General features: G+C 53.7%; 1 protein-coding gene across 3 annotated transcripts in view; it reads right to left on the minus strand.

Annotated features, from left to right (window-relative positions):
- The window catches only part of ABR (ABR activator of RhoGEF and GTPase), a 167,534-nt gene that overhangs the window by 114,404 nt on the left and 36,522 nt on the right, over positions 1-16,608 (minus strand). Inside the window, exon 1 of one of the 3 annotated variants that reach the window (XM_087825988.1) lies at positions 13,886-13,961. The exons of the other annotated variants lie outside the window; for them this stretch is intronic. Coding sequence (XP_087682114.1) covers positions 13,886-13,946 — 61 coding nt within the window. The 5' untranslated portion in view covers positions 13,947-13,961. Of the gene's footprint in view, positions 1-13,885; positions 13,962-16,608 lie in introns of those variants that run through there. 3 annotated transcript variants of the gene reach the window in all.

Genomic DNA, 16,608 nt, shown 5'->3' on the forward strand with positions numbered 1-16,608 from the left:
GAAATCCAGTAAAATTTGAACTTAGGATGGGTAGCAAATAAGTGTTTAGTATAAGTATGTCCCAAATTTTGCTTGGGATATACTTATACTAAAAATATATCTATTTGTTGGTTATCTAAAAATCAAATTTAACTAGGCATCCTGTATTTTTATTGGCTGAAAAGCTTGGAAACTCTACAGTGGGGTTGATAAGGTTGTTCCCATTTTATGGGTGGGGAAGATGAAGCTCAAAGAGGCTAAGTATAATGTTGCCCGAGGTAACTGTCCCAGCAAGCATTCAAAGGTTGTGCTCCCTGTTCCCTCCAGCTGCACTCTTCTCAGAAGATAAAATTCCAGGCCTAGAGCTAGACAAGCTGAGCCCTCAATTACCCTCCTGCAGTCAGAGCAAGCTCCTCAGCCCCTGGACAGGAGCCTGAACGCAGGAAGAAGAGACTTTTTTTCCCCAGAGAGAGGGAGCTATTGCTCCCCAAAACCAGTGCACCAGGGAGCCTTCCAGCAGGAGAGGGAGGGCAGGCAGCCAGAGAACAGGACCTCCCAATGAGGGCTGCAGTCAGCCAGGGTGGCACCCACCACCCTTCCGGGAGCTACCCCTGCCTAGGGCTGGGACCTGGAGGCAAAAAGCCCAGGAGAAAACTCAGGAAGCACCAAAGGAAACCCCTCCGGAAGTCCTGAAATATTTCCACAGACAAGAGAGAAAACTTTAAAGTGAAAGCAGCTCTATGAGCACTGACAGGGGCCAGGCTGGCCTCTCCGAGTCCAGGGCATGACCACAGTGCCCTGGCAGCCCCGGCCCAGGTCACAAGGGCACCTTTCCAAAGCTCAAGCAGATGGACTTAGGCCTCTCTGGGCTCCACAGAGTGCCCCACAAACCTTCCCTCCAAAGGCCCACATACCTTCCCTCCAAAGGCCCCCACCTTTGCTCTCCTGGATTCTAAGGAGGGGGTTTCACTTCAGTCATTCTCAGCTCTATTTTTACTCAAAGGTGGCAAGAAACAAGGAATGTTCAAAGCAGGACAATTCAGTCACCTGATTCCACGCCTCTGCAAGGCTAGGGCCAAGGCTGACCTTTGCTGGGAGCAGGGACAGGGAAGGATTCCAGAAACCTCTTGAGGGCTTCACTATAAGACCAGAAGTCCAGGTTGAGAGCCCACTCCCCAGTCTGTGACTTCTCAAGGAGGTGACACTCAGCCTCATCTTCACCAGGCCAAGAGAGACCAAAGGGTGTTCCTCCAGGCCAAGGACAGCATGTGCAGAAAGCACCAACTACGATGGGCATGGTGTGTCTGGGGAGCTGTGAAGTATCCAGTGTGGCTGGAGGATTGGGAGTGCCAGGAGGTAAGGCTGGAGATGGGTTGGAGCCAGTGTCTGAAATGGCTCCCATGCCACGTCGGGGAGTTTAGATTTTTATCCTGTAGGAAGGAGGGAGGTGGGAAAGTGTTAGACTGGCGAGTGGCTGAATCAGATCCTCTAGGAGGGCTTGGAAGAGTCTAGGTCCTTCCTACCCAGCCTGGGTATCACAGGAGGGCATGTCAGATGCCAAATCAGAGGCCCTGCCCCAGACCTCCTGGACCAGAATCTGCATTTTTACAAGATGCTCTGGTCTAGGTGAGGCCCTGAGTGATGTCTGGGGCAGAGAGAGGGTCCCCGGTTTGATCTCACCAATGTCCTTTTCTGATTGCCCTTCCACCCTGCTCATGCCCAGCTCTATCTGCTCCTCGCATCGTCCCTGCTCCTCTTAGGTGGCGCTTGTGCTGTAACAATAGACCTCAGACCCCTAGAACATTCCCTTTCTTCATGCCCATCAACCAATCCCAAAGCATTTCCAAGCTCCCACACTCTCAGGGCACTGCTGGGTGTTATAGGAAAGGAGAAGCACACCTGGTTAAGAGTCGCAGAGGTGTTTTTCAAACATACAGATTCCTGGGCCCTGCCCCAGGTTCTCATCAGAAGGCCCTGGAGTTTGGGCACCTCTGGGATGCTGGAGGACCGCACAGGCTGGGCATCCACAGAACTGGGTTTAGAGCCCGGCTAGGCCTCTCCTAGGCGTGTGACCCTGGGAAAGCTGTTTGAGCACTCTAGAATCTTTTTTAAAAAACTTCCCTCATCCATAAAACTGGATAAAAAGAGTTGGGACCTCCCTGGGAGGTTGAAGATTAAATGGTACATTGTTTGTGAAGTGCTTAAGGACAGTGTCTGGCACCCTATAAATGGCAGCCTTTGTTATTCCCCTTCATGCCTCTAAGGAGTTTAGAGTTTGGCAGAGAAGAAATGACAACAGACACAAAACACTATATAGGTAAACACTGCCAAGCAACAGATAAGAAAGTGCTTAATGGTGTGGCCCAGAGTAGGCAGTGTTCAGGGTTCTGCGTGGGAGATCCTACTAAGGTGAATGCTATAATCAGGCATGGGGGGGCTTCCTGGAGGAGGTGGTAGCTCAGCTAAGGCTTGAAGCAGGCTGGGAGTTCACCAGAGCACAGAGGTTGGTTGTGGGACGAGGGGCCTCACTGACCTGTGTGTGTGTGCGTGTGTGGTGGAGGGGAGGGTGTGTGTATGTGCGGTAGTTTTGATAGAATGTGGCAGGAAAGAAAATGCCCCACTGGAGGTTTCTAGACAAAGGAGAGGTGAATGGAAGTGGGTATAGTGTGGCCACAGCCAGCTGGAAAGGAGATGATGTCTCAGGTCAGGGAAGGGGCTTGAGGAGGCTCAGGTGTCACTGCAAGGGCCTGGCTGTGGTGGCCGCTGACCAGCAACCATAGGGTCCCTCAAGCCAGAAACAGATCTTTTGACATCAAATATGTGTCCCATGTTCCCTTTCCAGGAAGCGGGAGACAGAACCAGGTCCTGCTTTTGGATTCCAAAGGTTCTACACCCAAAGATGGCCCACAGTGCCCACTGACCGTCTAGGTGAGCACCATCCAGGCCCAAGGGGGGAAGGTTTGGTCAGGAGCTGCCAAAACATTTGCCCACCTAAGTGAAGGGAAAATGACGCTTCTACACGGCTGGGTGGCACACCAGCTGGTCTCTCATTAACCCTCTCAATGATGCACTCGAAAATTAACAACCAAGGCTTTCTGCTCCATTAGCACCGAGGTTGGCCCTTCAGGCGGAAAGGGGGTGGGGAGGCCGGGGCTTTGTCTAGACCCAGACACTCATAAAGGCCAGATGCCTGAGCTTCTGCACCTCAGGAAGGGGGTGGACAGAGGCATGATGTGTCCCCTGCATGGCAGGTGTCCCCCATGGCAGAAGTCCCCAGCAGAGGCTGATCACAAAGGCTGTTCCCTCTTCTCATCCTTAAAATGAGGGTAACACCCTTTCACAGGTTTACTGTGAGGATGAAATGAGATCATGAATGTGAGAACACTAGTCTGGGACTCATTAGGTGTCCATCCAGTTGCTTCATTATTTTTATTTTTATTGGGAAATGGGCTCAGAAGAGAGATGTGTCATGGGTTGCCTTTACTGGCCAGAATCTAGTGTTACAGAAGGGTCTGACTGGGTGTGGGATCTGCAGTCAGTCCCCTAGGAGTGGGAATAAAGGACCCCAGAGCCCCGCTACCCAAATGGTGGTCCCAGACGGGCACCAGCAGCCCTGGCATCACCTGGGAGCTTGTTAGAATGCAGAACCTCGGGCCTCATCCCAGACCTGCCGAATGAGAATCTGCATCTTAACAAGATCCACAGGCAACTCAAACATACAATAGAGTTTGAGATGCTGCCTTCATGTATTTGGTCCCGGAGAAAACCATCGTCTCCCCTTCCCTCTCCCACCATGGGAAATATGAGGCCCAAAACTCTGGGTGGATAGGGACCCCGAAGCAGAAGAGCCCTGTGACTAGCACCTGCTTGCTCGCAGTGCTGCATTAAAGCACATCCAATCGCATGTTGAGAAAATGATTCCCTTCTTGACTCCTTTCCATTTCTTCTGTTATTGAAGAAGAAAGACTCTGTTTGGTACCAATGTCTCTAACATTCCTCTATCCTCTGTTTACTTCCCTTTAAACAAAGACACAGGGGGCTCAGACCTAGATCCTTCCCAAGGCAACAGTGTATATAACTAGAATTAATAACATTATTTAATTTTTAGTGCAGTTACTTGTAAGGTAACTTTTGATTTACTGCAAGTGGTACAGATTTTCTATTAGTTTCCTTTCTAAGTAGCTTCTTCTTTAAATAATGAGTCACAGTGAAGAAAAACATTCAGTCCATAATAACAGAAGTGTGTGAATCTGGAAAAATCACAACAGCGGTATATAAACAACTGCGGTTTGGTGAATTATAATTCCTTACAGTTCATAAGGGCCCTTTGAGATCATCTCATCTATTGTTTCTCATATTGCAGGACATGAAACCAACCGGCACTTTTTGGACTTGTTTTCAATGGAATAGAATAGAATAGAATAGAATAGAATAGAATAGAATAGAATAGAATAGAATAGAATAGAATAGAATAGAATAGAATAGAATAGAATGGCATAAAAATATAAGTGCATTGCAAATGTGACAGAGAGGGGAAGTATTGTCCCATGAAAGCTTCGTTTCAGTTGTGTGTGTGCGGGCTTATAACGTAAAATGTATGTATAGTCCGCCCTCTCTATCCCTGGGTTCCGCACCTGCAGATCCAACCAACCACGGGTCAAAAACATATTTTTCTAAGTGTTACGTTGTTGCTGACATGTACTGTGTAGTTAGGCCTACAATGGTTGCACCTGTACTGAACATGTACGGACATTTTGCATTGAGTTTTACAAGTAATCCAGAGAGGATTTAAAGTATACAGGAGGATTGCGTAGGTTATATGCAAATACCACACTATTGTGTCTAAGGGACTTGAGCATCCCCAGATTTTGGCATCCGCAGGAGATTCTGGAACCCGTCCCTGGTGGACACCGAGGGATGACTGTATTATGTTTGGGTTGCAGTCTAAAGAGTTAGCAATCCACTCCTCTAGTCCCCTCTCCCTTTGGTAGGTGCCTCCGCCTCCGCTAACTTCATTCCAATGGTGAGGAGCTGACGCCTTTGGCCAGGCCACCATGAGCAAGTGGTCCTTAATGCTACATGCTGGAGGTCCCCGCCGCAGCTCTCTGGCTCCTCTCTCCTGACACAGAACTGAAAACAGTAGCTACTGCCACGTGTTATTAAATGGGCACCCCCCCCCCGCCCCCAGCTCTGCTAAGGTGAGGGGGGCTCAGGTAGCTCGCACAGGGGCACCGTTTCAACCTGCACAGAAAGAATCGCGGGGAAGCACTGGGGTGAAAACATGTCCTTTCTTGAGGGACAGGATCCCCATCACCAGGACCTGCTCTCCTGCATCTCTCGACTGCTGTGGGCTTGGGAAGCCCAATTTCATCAGTCGTCCCTGGGCCATGTCTCTACTCGTGAAAGGCAGGGATGGGGGAGAGAAGGAGGGGAGGGGAGGGGGCAGGAAGAGCAGCAGAAAGCTCTGGGTGGGGGAGGGGACGAGGGCTCCACAGGGTGGCGCCTGGAGGACAGACCTCGCCAAGGCTGAGCCTCTGGCCTGGGTGCATCCTGGAACCACAGGGAGGGCAGGGGCGAAGCAGAGCAGCGGGAGGGCGAGGGCTGGGGTGGCAGGTTCAAGGTGGTGGAAGGAAGGGGTCAGGAGAAACTAAGGCCTTGGGGGGGGACTGAAACTCCGCATTTGCCCCCCTACAAACAGATGAGTGAGTGAGGGGGAGGGTTCATGGGTCCCTATAACCAGCCAAGCAGGGGTTCCTAAAAATGCCCACAGGCTCAGTGAAGTAAGTAAGCTGCCCGAGAAATTTTGAGCAGTAAAGGGAAAGGAAAGAATGGAATCGTGGAGCATCACCTCCCTCTACCCCCCTTTCACCTTCCTGCTTCGGGGTCAGCTCAGGGCAGCGCTTCATCCCCTCTATCGCATCCAAAAAACTCACCACACACAAACCCTTTGTGAAACAAGCCTTCCACCCTTGTTCCGGCCTTTCTGGCTCCAGCCAGAGAGGGGTCTGCTAAGGTGTAAGCTGCCGCCCCCAACGCCCCATCCCCGCAGGCTTCCCCCAGAGGACTGACCTCAGCAGGGGGCTCTGGGCTGGGAAACGGGGGACTTGGCAGGTGTGGGGAGTTGGGCTGGAGGGTCTGCTCCAAGCTCCCCCATCATTAACATGCTGCATGTGGATGAATTCAAATGCAGAAGCTAGATCTGCAGTCCAGCTGGCCCTGGCCTCAGCAAAGGACCTTGGTGTGCAGTGGCCTGATTTAAGGTCCAGGGCTCTCTTTATTTTCCTTTGGAAACTGCGGAGGTGAATTTAAAAAGGCCTGAGAGCCGGGCCAGCACGCGGGGGCTCTGCCAAGTCCTCTCTTCCTCCAGTCCCCACTTGCTCCTGGCCCTGCTCTGCTCTGGAAACTGGGGTACTAGCTGTACCCCATCCCTAAGTCTATTTTCTCTCCTTCCTCTTTTTTTTTGTGTGTTAATATTTGGTGCTTCTTGAGATTAACCCCAGGGACAAGGTAACACTGGGATATGGGCTCCAAGTGTCCATGGGGAGATCTCCTTGGGATCATCCCTCAGCAAGAGGCAGCCCAGTTGGTGAGAGTCACTCAAGGGCCACGTGGGGAAGCCAAGGCAGTCTTCACAGCTGTCATTCCAGCGAGAGAGATGCACAGATCAGTCAACCTCTATGAAATACCAGCTGCCAACGGGCCTTCACTGGCACCTCTGTGAAAGGCAAGGGACTGTGGGAGAAAGAGCAGCTTAGAGTACAGCCAAATTGTGCTCAAGTCCTGGCTTGTATTCTAGCTCGAGGACCTTGAATTAATTACTTAACTTCCCTGAGCCCCAGTTTCCTCCCTGTAAAATAGGGGTGATAATTCCTGCCTCATAAGATGAGGGCTGTTAAAACTTGGTGATAACACATGGAAAGTGCCTAGGGCACTGTTGACGCACAGTAGGTACTCAGTCCTTACTGGCTATAATGGTTATTGCTGTTGGAAGCTGAATGGGCTTCCATTACAGGGTGGGGCAAAAGTAGGTTTACCATTGTGAGTCCACGAAACACAGAGTTTATTCTCGCATTACTGTTCATTTTCCCTGCGAACGACTGTAAACCTACTTTTGCCCCGGCCTGTATATATAGCTGAGATCTTATCCAGCTCAAACTGCGACACCTTCTGCAATAACCTAATCTCTCAGAACCTCAGTTTCCTCATCTGTAAAACAGGGAGGACAATAGCAGGTACCTTGTTGGGCTTGGAAAATGCAAAGAAAGTACCTAGCACAGTATCTGGCACATAGCAGGGCTGGCAAAATGTTATGTTTTCTTCCATTCTCCTAGACCAAATGGAAAAATCTAATTTCTATGAACCCAGCAGGACTAATGAGCTTGCTTTTCTTTTTTCTTTTCTTTTTTAATCCTTACCTGAGGATATGTTTTCATTGATTTTTTTAGAGAGAGAGGAAGGCAGAGAGAAGCATCGAGGTGAGAGGGAAATATCGATCGGCTGTCTCCCATATACACCCCGACCAGGGGTACTGAACCCACAGCCTAGGTATGTGCCCTGACCGGGAATTGAACCTGCAACGTTTTAGTGTACAGGACAATGCTCCAACCAACTGATCCACCTGGCCAGGTCTAATGAGCTTTCTTTTCATGGGCCCAGTGGTTGTGAGAGACCCACGGATGAGGTCCCTATGTCCCTCTGCAGAACCCAGACACACTTCCCAAACAGATCCCCATTGCACAACTCCAGGGGGCACCATCCCATAGAACACACTGTCACCCTGATCCAAAAACTCTCAGAAAGGGTTTTTCCCCCTAAAACTGCACCTTCAAGGGAGAAACTCATTTAAAAAGATGGCCCAAAGGCTGTTTAGGCTGAGGGTAACATGCAGCTGAACTGGGTGACCACAAGTAAGGAAATCAATTGCTGCAGTGGGGAGTAGATGTCCCCCAGCTAGAGAAATAACTGGGCTTAATTACACAACATCTTTGGGCTCTCTGTAATCTTGATCCATTAAACCTTTGTTGCTGGCCAGGAGGCAATGCCCAAGAGGAAGGGGTTAGCCCAATACACTAATAGGATCAGCCCTTCAATCCCATGAAGGTAATTATGGCCACATCCTTTCCCAACTGCCTTGAGAAAACCCACAGATACCTAGTCAACGTGGGGCTTTTCTAGGCAGCACCAGCTCCACAGACAAACCAGGGAAGCCAATGGCCATGCCTCCCAGCCACCCAACCCCTTCTGGAGACCTTGCTCACCTTAGGTCAAAGGCCTGACCGTATCTGCCATGTCTACCTGTGGTCCAGAGGGGCATGAAGGCATCAGACACGAGGGTGGAGAAAGGGGAATGGCACCTGACCAATTAGGTCAGCACAGGGTCCACCCCATCTGGCCCTATCCCCTGAAGACCACACTGACCCTACCAGTTTCTCTATGGCCAGTCAACCTGTATTCATTTTCATTCTGGTGTGTGTTGGGAAAGGAAGTGCAGGGAAGAGAAACCACGATATAGCACAGGGGCAGCAAACTGATGGAGAGGCCTCAATAAGGTCAGAATCTGGGGACAGAGAAACTGGCTGTCCTAGCCACAGTTGGTCATGGCATCACTTGGCCCCACTTCAAAGGGCTCTTTGCCAATGTCTTGGGCAGGAGGTAGGACTGGGCATCCACCCCCACTCCCCATAGAGGGATGCCTCCTATAGTCTGCCTATTGCCCTGATTTCTTTCTTCTTCCCCATTTATAGGGTCTGGACAGGCTCTCTCCAAGCTTCGGGGCCAAGCAGAACACTCCCACTACCAGTCTGGGGCATCCATGGCTCCAACTATCTTGCCCACTGAAATGCAAGCTAAGGCAGACCAAGGCCACAAGTCAACATCAGTCTCTCCCATCCTGCCCTGGAGACAGGTAAGCCTGCTGGCCTCTCCTACTGGCATAGTGGAAAGTGCCGAGACGCTGCAGGTAGAATGTGGTGGGTACTCCAAGCCCCATGGGTAGCCTCAGCTTACCCACCACACCAGGGGCCGGACAGAGGCAAATGGCGTGGAGATGACAGAGTTGTTCTAAAGCCACCTTTTTCCTGGTTTGCCCACAAAGAGCTCAAGCTGAGCCAAAGAGCTACAGCACCAACAGGCTGGCAGTGCCGTCTTCCAATCACACAGTCACAAGCCCTAGCAACGGGTGGGACTCCCCTGGGGGGGCCTATGACTCCACTATAAGCTACTACAATTACCAAGTCCACACAGCTGGAAACTTGTGAATGGGCCAGCTAATGGGTTTCTGGGATTTCTAGTGGAGTAAGAAGTTAAAGGAGCCAAGAACCCAGAAGTTTTCTTCCCCACTCATATGCGCTCATACAACCAAAATTACCGAGGGCATGTTATGTATGAGGCACTGGGCTAGGCACCATCTAAGAGCCTAGTCCAACTCTCTGTGGCTGCCTGTCCCCTTGCCCCCTCCCCACGCCCTTCCAAACTCCTCTGCAAGCCTTGCAAGAGTGGGGACCATGATGAGCTGGACAGCTGAGCAGTTCAATAGCGCCCCTTATCTTCAAAGCACTTTATATAAACATCAACCAATTAATCCACATAGCACCCACGGGAGATACCACAACCTCACTTGACAGGAATGCGCACAAGGAGTGCGGACCAGAATCGTCCAGCAAACAGACAGACCTCAGACGGCAGCCCAAGTCTTCCATTCTACCCACAAGAGTGGGGTAGAATGGGTTTTTCTCACTAGTCCCCCATCTTCTTTCTACTCATCGAACAGTGTTTTCCAGCTAGTTCTCCATGAGTGTTCCTGTCGTTTCTTCCTCTTTCCAAAGGACAACATCAGCAATCACAGCAACAACACATTACTTTTCTCTGAAGAGATGGATGACTTCATTCTCCTGCCAGCCCCACCTCAGAGACTCCAGCAGCCGTGACAGCTACAGTCGGCTGCTATGCCTGGGGCTGTTCAGGGGGTAAGAAGACATCCACCCGCAGGTGTTCACTAGCGCATCGGGGGTGGTCTGGGTGAGAGGGTGGCTCTGGGTAAGAGTCTGCCATGCCAATGGCTAATATAGGAATAAAATGAGAAACTGAGGCAGGTTCATGATCATCTGGAGACGGGCTGTGTGCCCACAGCCCCAAATGCTTTCCTGGGCCATAGACAGGGTGCTGAGTCTATAAGGAGCATGAAAATATCACGACAGACTGAAATATCCCTTGGAAATGTTGCCTGGGCTAAGAGAAGTGAGCTCTAAAAGGTAGGTTCTGATAACAACAGATGGCCATGTTATGCCTTCTGTGAGGTCCAAGTAACTGCAAGCTTTGTTTGGCTCAACAGGGTAGGAATATTTAAGGCCAGAGCTGAAAGGCTTGGGACCAAAAAAGAAGCTGAAATGGCAAAGGAAAAGACCTTAAATGAGCCCTCAGCTCTTTAAATAAATACTGAACAGATGGCTAAAGACTTTCCATTTGAAAAGGTGCCAAATTATTAGCCTACCTGGGGCACGCACATCTCAATTCAGATCTGCTTAGAGGGCAGTCTCCACTCAGAGGGACAGAGGACATGTCGGAGCGGCAGACAACCCCCCTGTGAGGTAATTCCACAGAATTTAATCCAACGTAATCCCGTGACATAGAAGAAAACCAAGAGGAAGCGATAAGTGTTTAGTGGAAAAGGTGATGAGAAAAAGACAGAAAGAAGATAAAATAAAGATCACAGCCCTACAGAGAGAATCACAGCAGACTCAGGGAAAGACTAGGCAAGGCACCGGGGGCGAAGTTGACATTATTACATTTTCCTACATTAATGTAGGAAAATTAGTGGCCCAGAGACAGGAAGTGGGATGGCTGGAACCCTCATCTGCCACTCCATCTTATCAGGGGCAAAGACCTGCTGCAATCAGTCCTCGATCACTCTGGCAGCTGGGCGCCAACCCATCTCCCTGAGTCTGACAAATTACCATCACCGCAGCCCTTCTCTTTAACACTTCCACCGCAGGGCAGAGAGGGGGGTCTGCTGCCCACCCCTTATCAAATGACTATCAACCTGGACACACTCCTCCTGGCCCAGATGCCAAAGGCAGAATAAGCTGACTCCAAAGGCAAGAAGTGTTTGAAGGGGAAGGGCCGGCTGGCAGTCGGGCACCTTAGGAGTATATAATCTCTGGCCTCTGTGAGCTCAGAGCCTCAACCAGCCCTGCCTTGGCTCCAGGCCCAGGCCCCAGTTCCTGCAAGGGACACAGGGACAAGCTGGGGTCAGAGTTATTGAGGCCACTTACCCTGCTGGACCATTTCAGGGAGAACTCTGTGACACAGGGCCAAGGGGACAGATGTCCCCGATTCCATGACATTTCAAGGCCTTAAATAAGCTCAGACACATCCAGGTGAAATTCGAGTCTTCCTAGTGTAGGATCTGAATTCCAGCTTTGTCACTTATCAGTTATGTGACCTTAGGTAATGATTTGAGCTTGCTGAGCTTCTCTCTCTGTAAAATGGAGGTAAGACTACCTATCTTGCCTGAGTTGTGAGGTTTGGAGAGAAAGGATAGAAAGTACCTAGCAGAGAGCCCGGCTTATAGCAAGTCCTCAGGAGATGCTATTGTCACTGTTAGATGTCATTATCATGTGATTAGGAGGAAGTTTTCTCACTGGGTAACTCACATCTCTTAAGAGGTGCACTGGCTACCCTGTGCCCTAGGTACAGCCCCTTTACAATTCCTGATGGATTTGGCTTTTGTGGCCACTTGCCACCCCTGGACTCTGAGCCCTGTAAGCAAACAGCTTCCCGAAAGGCAGGGGAACTTCCTCTGGGAGCCACAAAACCCTGCTGCCAGGCAAATGACAGCCCGGGTATTTGTTTTAATTTAGGCTCTTGTCAAGAGGAAACTTCATGGCTAACAGCCCAAACATGACTGCACGGCACCTCCCCAGGAAGGCTCATTCTACAACTCTCAAATAAGCTGTTTTGAAGAGGGAGGCAGGAACTCCTCACATTGCTGAAAAAGTCTGTGCCCCCCTCCCACCCCTCCATCAGGCTGCCCCAGGAGCCCAGCTGCCAGGGCAGAAGCAGCAGCAGAACAGACAGCTCAGATGCCAGCCTGCCAGAGTCAGAGCTGGTTAACATGCACCCCCAAAGAGGCCCTCGGTCTAATTCCCTTTCCTAGTCCTGCCTGCCTCAGGTCAGAAATTTTCAAGGCAGCCTCAGACAATTTTGCTTCTCCGCTGGGATGGGGGTGGGGTGGGGAAGGGGGAGATAGGAAAAGATCAGGTCTGGGATTCTTCCTCAGGGCAATGGAGAGAAAGCCAGAGCCAGGTTTCCATAGCATTCTATGCTTTGGGAAATAGGGGAACCAATTCTGGGTTTCACAAAGAGCCCGAAATATTCAGAAATGTAAGCAGCATGTGAATATGAGGCATTGTTATGACTGTTATTTGCTAGAGCGCAGCTAAGAGGAGGCCACTAATCCTTCCCCAGGGTCAGGAGCTGATCTGCAGCAGGGCTCCGAACAGATGTGTGCCCCCATTCACCATTCACGCGGACGCACATGCACACACACGCACACACAGCAATGGGCCCTGACCCTCACCCAAAGGTGCTGGCCTCTGCAGGGGAAGGAGCAGATGGAGAGCCTGGGCTTGGTGCAGGACTGCCGCCCAGGGGATAGGGCTTTGCCCCTTTGATGTTGAAAAACCAAAGCAGAGTGAACCATCACAAGGAGAGCTCTGGGGGGGGGGGGGGGTGAGGAATGACGGTGAGCCAAGGGGATACAGAGGTCAGAGGCAGGATGCTGAGTACCGAGGAGCCTCCAGGGCAAGACTTTGGGGTCCAAGGCATCATCTCCGCCTACTCCCCCCACCCCCACCCAACGTGACTGATATCAAGGAATTCAAGCCAAGTTGGCTCTTAAAAATGTCCTTGACCCCAAGGTATCCAGTGTCCAGAGCCAGAACCTGGCTCCACCTGCCTCAGGGCCCTGGGCTAGGCCGAGAGCTAGAGAGTGGGAGGGTCCTACTGAAGTGACCCGGAGAGCAATTCCTATCTTCCAACACCTGTCTTCAGGGGCCAGCAGGGCCTCTTCCTACCTCGCGGAGAGCTTGGGGGAGGTGTCTCAAGGCAGGGGTGGGAAGACGGGCAGTGCTAAGCAAGGGGGGCGAGAAGTGGGGGGTGCGCTCACCCCCCTCCCCCCCAGATGTAAGAGTGATAGTTGCATATTCCCAGCGGCAGCGCAGGAGCAATCACAAGATCGAGGCACACTGGGGAGCGAGGGGGTGCAGAAGCAGAGAAGGTTGGGTTTTTTCTTTTTGGGGGGGGGGGTAGCGGTGGGGGCGGTGATGAGACTGGCAGGAAAGACTGCGGGAGCCGGGGGTTCTCAGCTCCTTCATCCAAACGGCCCCCACGCGTATCTGCACACACGCCCTCCTTCCCGCCCACCCCCACCCCGAAACACACACACGCGCGCGCGCACACGCACACACACACGCACACACACACATGCACGCACGCACGTCTCAGGATGTCCCCGAGGTGGCCAACTCTGGCCCCAAGGACTTTGCCAAAATGGCCTTTCTGCTTCAGCACGGGCAGGAGCAGCAGCAGCCAGTCGGGGGGCGGAGGCAGCACCCTACAAGCGCTCCCCCCTCTTCCCGAGGACTGGGGAGCGGTCGGTTACACAACAGGTGGGAGAGGGGTGACCCAGCTCCCCCGGCCCCGCTGGTCCGCTCGCCGCCCCTCTCCCGCCCTGGGGACCCCATCGCGGGGGCCGCCCGCCCCCCGCCGGCCGTGCCCGCAGCCCCCGACCCGCGCCCGCTCCGCGGACAAGCCCAGCACCTGGGCCGTCGGGGCGCCCGGCGGGGCGCGGGGCGCGGGGCGCGGGGCGCGGGGCCACTCCCGCCCGGCCCCCGGCCCGCACACGTACTGCTGTAGAGGGTGTCGATCCAGGAGAGGCGCGGCAGGCCCCGGTGGCTCAGCGGCTCCATGCCCGCGGCTCCGCGCGACGGAGGCGGCGGCAGCTCCGTCAGATCGGAAACCCGACCCTCATCGCACAACAAAGGAGGGAGGGCGCGGGCGGCGGGGGCCGGCGGGGCGCCGGGAGGGGCGGCCAGCCCCGGAGGCCGAAGTTGCGGAGCGCGGGGTGGCGGCGGGGGAGGCGGGGGAGGCAGGGAAACAGGTAGCAGGGAGGGGCGAGCGGGCGCCGCGGGGCGGGGCGGGGCGGGCGGCGAGGACGGCGGGGCGCCCCCGGGAGCCCTGCCGGCCGCCGCGGCCGCCGCGAGCCCCGCTGCGGATGCCGAGCCCCAGCCCGCAGCCCGCGCACCAACTAGCGACTTCCCCGGGCTGCGCGGCGCCCAGGGGCGGGGGCCGAGGCCGCGGCCAATCTGCGCGCGGCTCCCGCGCCCCCTCCCCGCCGCAGCACGCCTCCAGCCGGCTGGGGGGTGCGGGGCAGCCCGGGTCCCCACCGGCGCCCGGACGGGCAGGCTCCGACCCGTGACGGAGGAGTGGTCCCGCGGGGGTCTCCGGGCTGCGGCGAGGGCCCAGGCTCCTTCTCTTCCCCTCTCCGGGCTCAGCCGAATTCCGCCAACCCGCAGACTAGGTGTCACGGGGAGACCTATGGGCACGCAGGGGTGACATCACCTGCCACCCCGAGATCTCTAAGCGCAGTTTCAGGGCCCGGAGCGGCTGCCAGGCCCCTCCCCTGGGCGAGCCTGGGGAGCGGCGCCGACGGGGTTAAGGTGCTGCCCCGGGACTCCCTCCTTCCAAACCTGAACAGTGCCTCATCTGTTTCAACACCCTCGACCTAAAAGCTGGGCCGTTCCTGCCCTACACTCAAGGGGGCGGCAGCTGGAGAAAAACCGGGAGGCTCGGGGAGCAAACTGGGGTACAGGAGAGGCTCCAGGGTCTCTGGTGGGTCCCCTCCAGGATCCCCCTCTGGAGGTTCCTAGTACATAAAGATCTAGGGAAGTCTGGGGTCAAGATGCCTCCTAAGACCCCATAAAGCAGTGAAGAGGTATGTGTGTGTGGGGGGGGGGGGCTTTATGCCTGTCCCCTGACTGCTGGTTGTATGGGACCCAAGGCAGTTTGAGTTCTGCAGGCCTCCTTGGGCCAAAGGACTCAGGAGAAGGGACTGGAGGGGCCGGGGTCAGCCTAGGGTGGTCCAGAGTAGCAGGGGCTGAAGCTGAAGCTCCTGAACCCCAGGGAAGGGAGGCAGTGGGTCCACCAAGGGAACCCTGAACTGGGCTATTTATTCTGGTTTTATCTTAGGTAGTGAGGTTTCTGATCGTGGAGGTGACCCCCCTACCCCCACCCCCACCCCCAAGCAGCTTAAGGGCAAAGCTGGGACCCAACTCTACAGGCAAGGTGAAGCTCCCCCTGGCCTTTGTGGGGGGCAGTGTTGTCAGCATCCACAGAGCATGGGGGAGGGGGCTCCTCATCATTCCAAACAACTGTAGGACTAGTTCTTCTTAAGGGGAGAAGCAGGCCCTCATCATGATGCCGCAAGGAAGCCTGCACCCAGCCCCTGAAGCTGCTTGGGCAGAGGCCTCCAGAGCTGCCCAAGGGGAAGATGGTGGCCACAGGCTCACAGCAGGTAGGGCGAGCCCCTGGGAGGTGCAATGGAAGATGCTCTGGGTTGTGGAAAGCTTCCACAGGTAGCTGCAGTGGAACCGTGAGGTAACATGGGCTCCTCCCTGCATCCACGTGGCTCTCCCCCACCCCAGCCCTCCTGGCTCAGACCCTGGCTCTGGCTCTCAGGCCCCTCCCTGCTCAGCTGTCACCCTCCCACCATTCCTGCATTGCACACAAGACTGGTTGGACCAAGCAGGCACCTGGAGCTTGGGGGGGGGGGGGGTAACATCTCCAATGAGATGCTCCAGAAATAGAGCCAGGATGGGAGAGGGAGCAAATGGGCTCTCAGAGGAATGAGAGGGAGGATGGTGATCCGGAAGAGGCAGGGAGGGGCCCAGGGCCTCTATTCTTCCCACATGGAACTCTGGGAAGGCACAGAACCCAGAAGAAAGATGAAAACAGGAGCACAGCCCAGGGAAGCAGCAGCACTGCCCTCTCCCCAACCACCTCCACCACCATCAAGGCAGCCTCCGTCCTCTCCACCTCTCCACACGCTGCAAGGATTTTTCCTGATGGCCACATCCGGGCACTGACTGTGAGCAGGCCATGGATGTATGTTTCTGCGTGAGTCACATACATTTGCATACATTTTACATTTTTATCTACAAAGACTTGAACGAGCTATTTTCAGCATTTTTTAAAAAATTCTCACCAGAGAATATTTTTTCCACTGCTTTTCAGAGAGAGTGGAAGGGACAGAGAGAAAGAAAAACATCAATGTGAGAGAGACACATGGATTGGTTGCCTACCGAGGTACATGCCCTTGACCAGAATCGAACTGGAGGTCCTTCAGGCCGCAGCCTGACACTCTAACCACTGAACCAAACCGGCTAGAGCTATTTTCAGCATTTTTGAAGCTAAAATGTTACAGTTGCTCTCCTTAGCAATGTCATAGTTTGCTTTTTCCCTACATTCTGTCCAATCATGTCTTGGACCTCCCACTCCAGAACACAATTCAGGGTAGAGAGGAATCTTAGAGACAATGAGGAGGAACACTTGTAATAATTAACAGAGGATGTC

Source organism: Miniopterus natalensis, chromosome 17 (genome assembly GCF_054644295.1).
Source record: "Miniopterus natalensis isolate mMinNat1 chromosome 17, mMinNat1.hap1, whole genome shotgun sequence".
Taxonomy (NCBI): Eukaryota; Metazoa; Chordata; class Mammalia; order Chiroptera; family Miniopteridae; genus Miniopterus; species Miniopterus natalensis.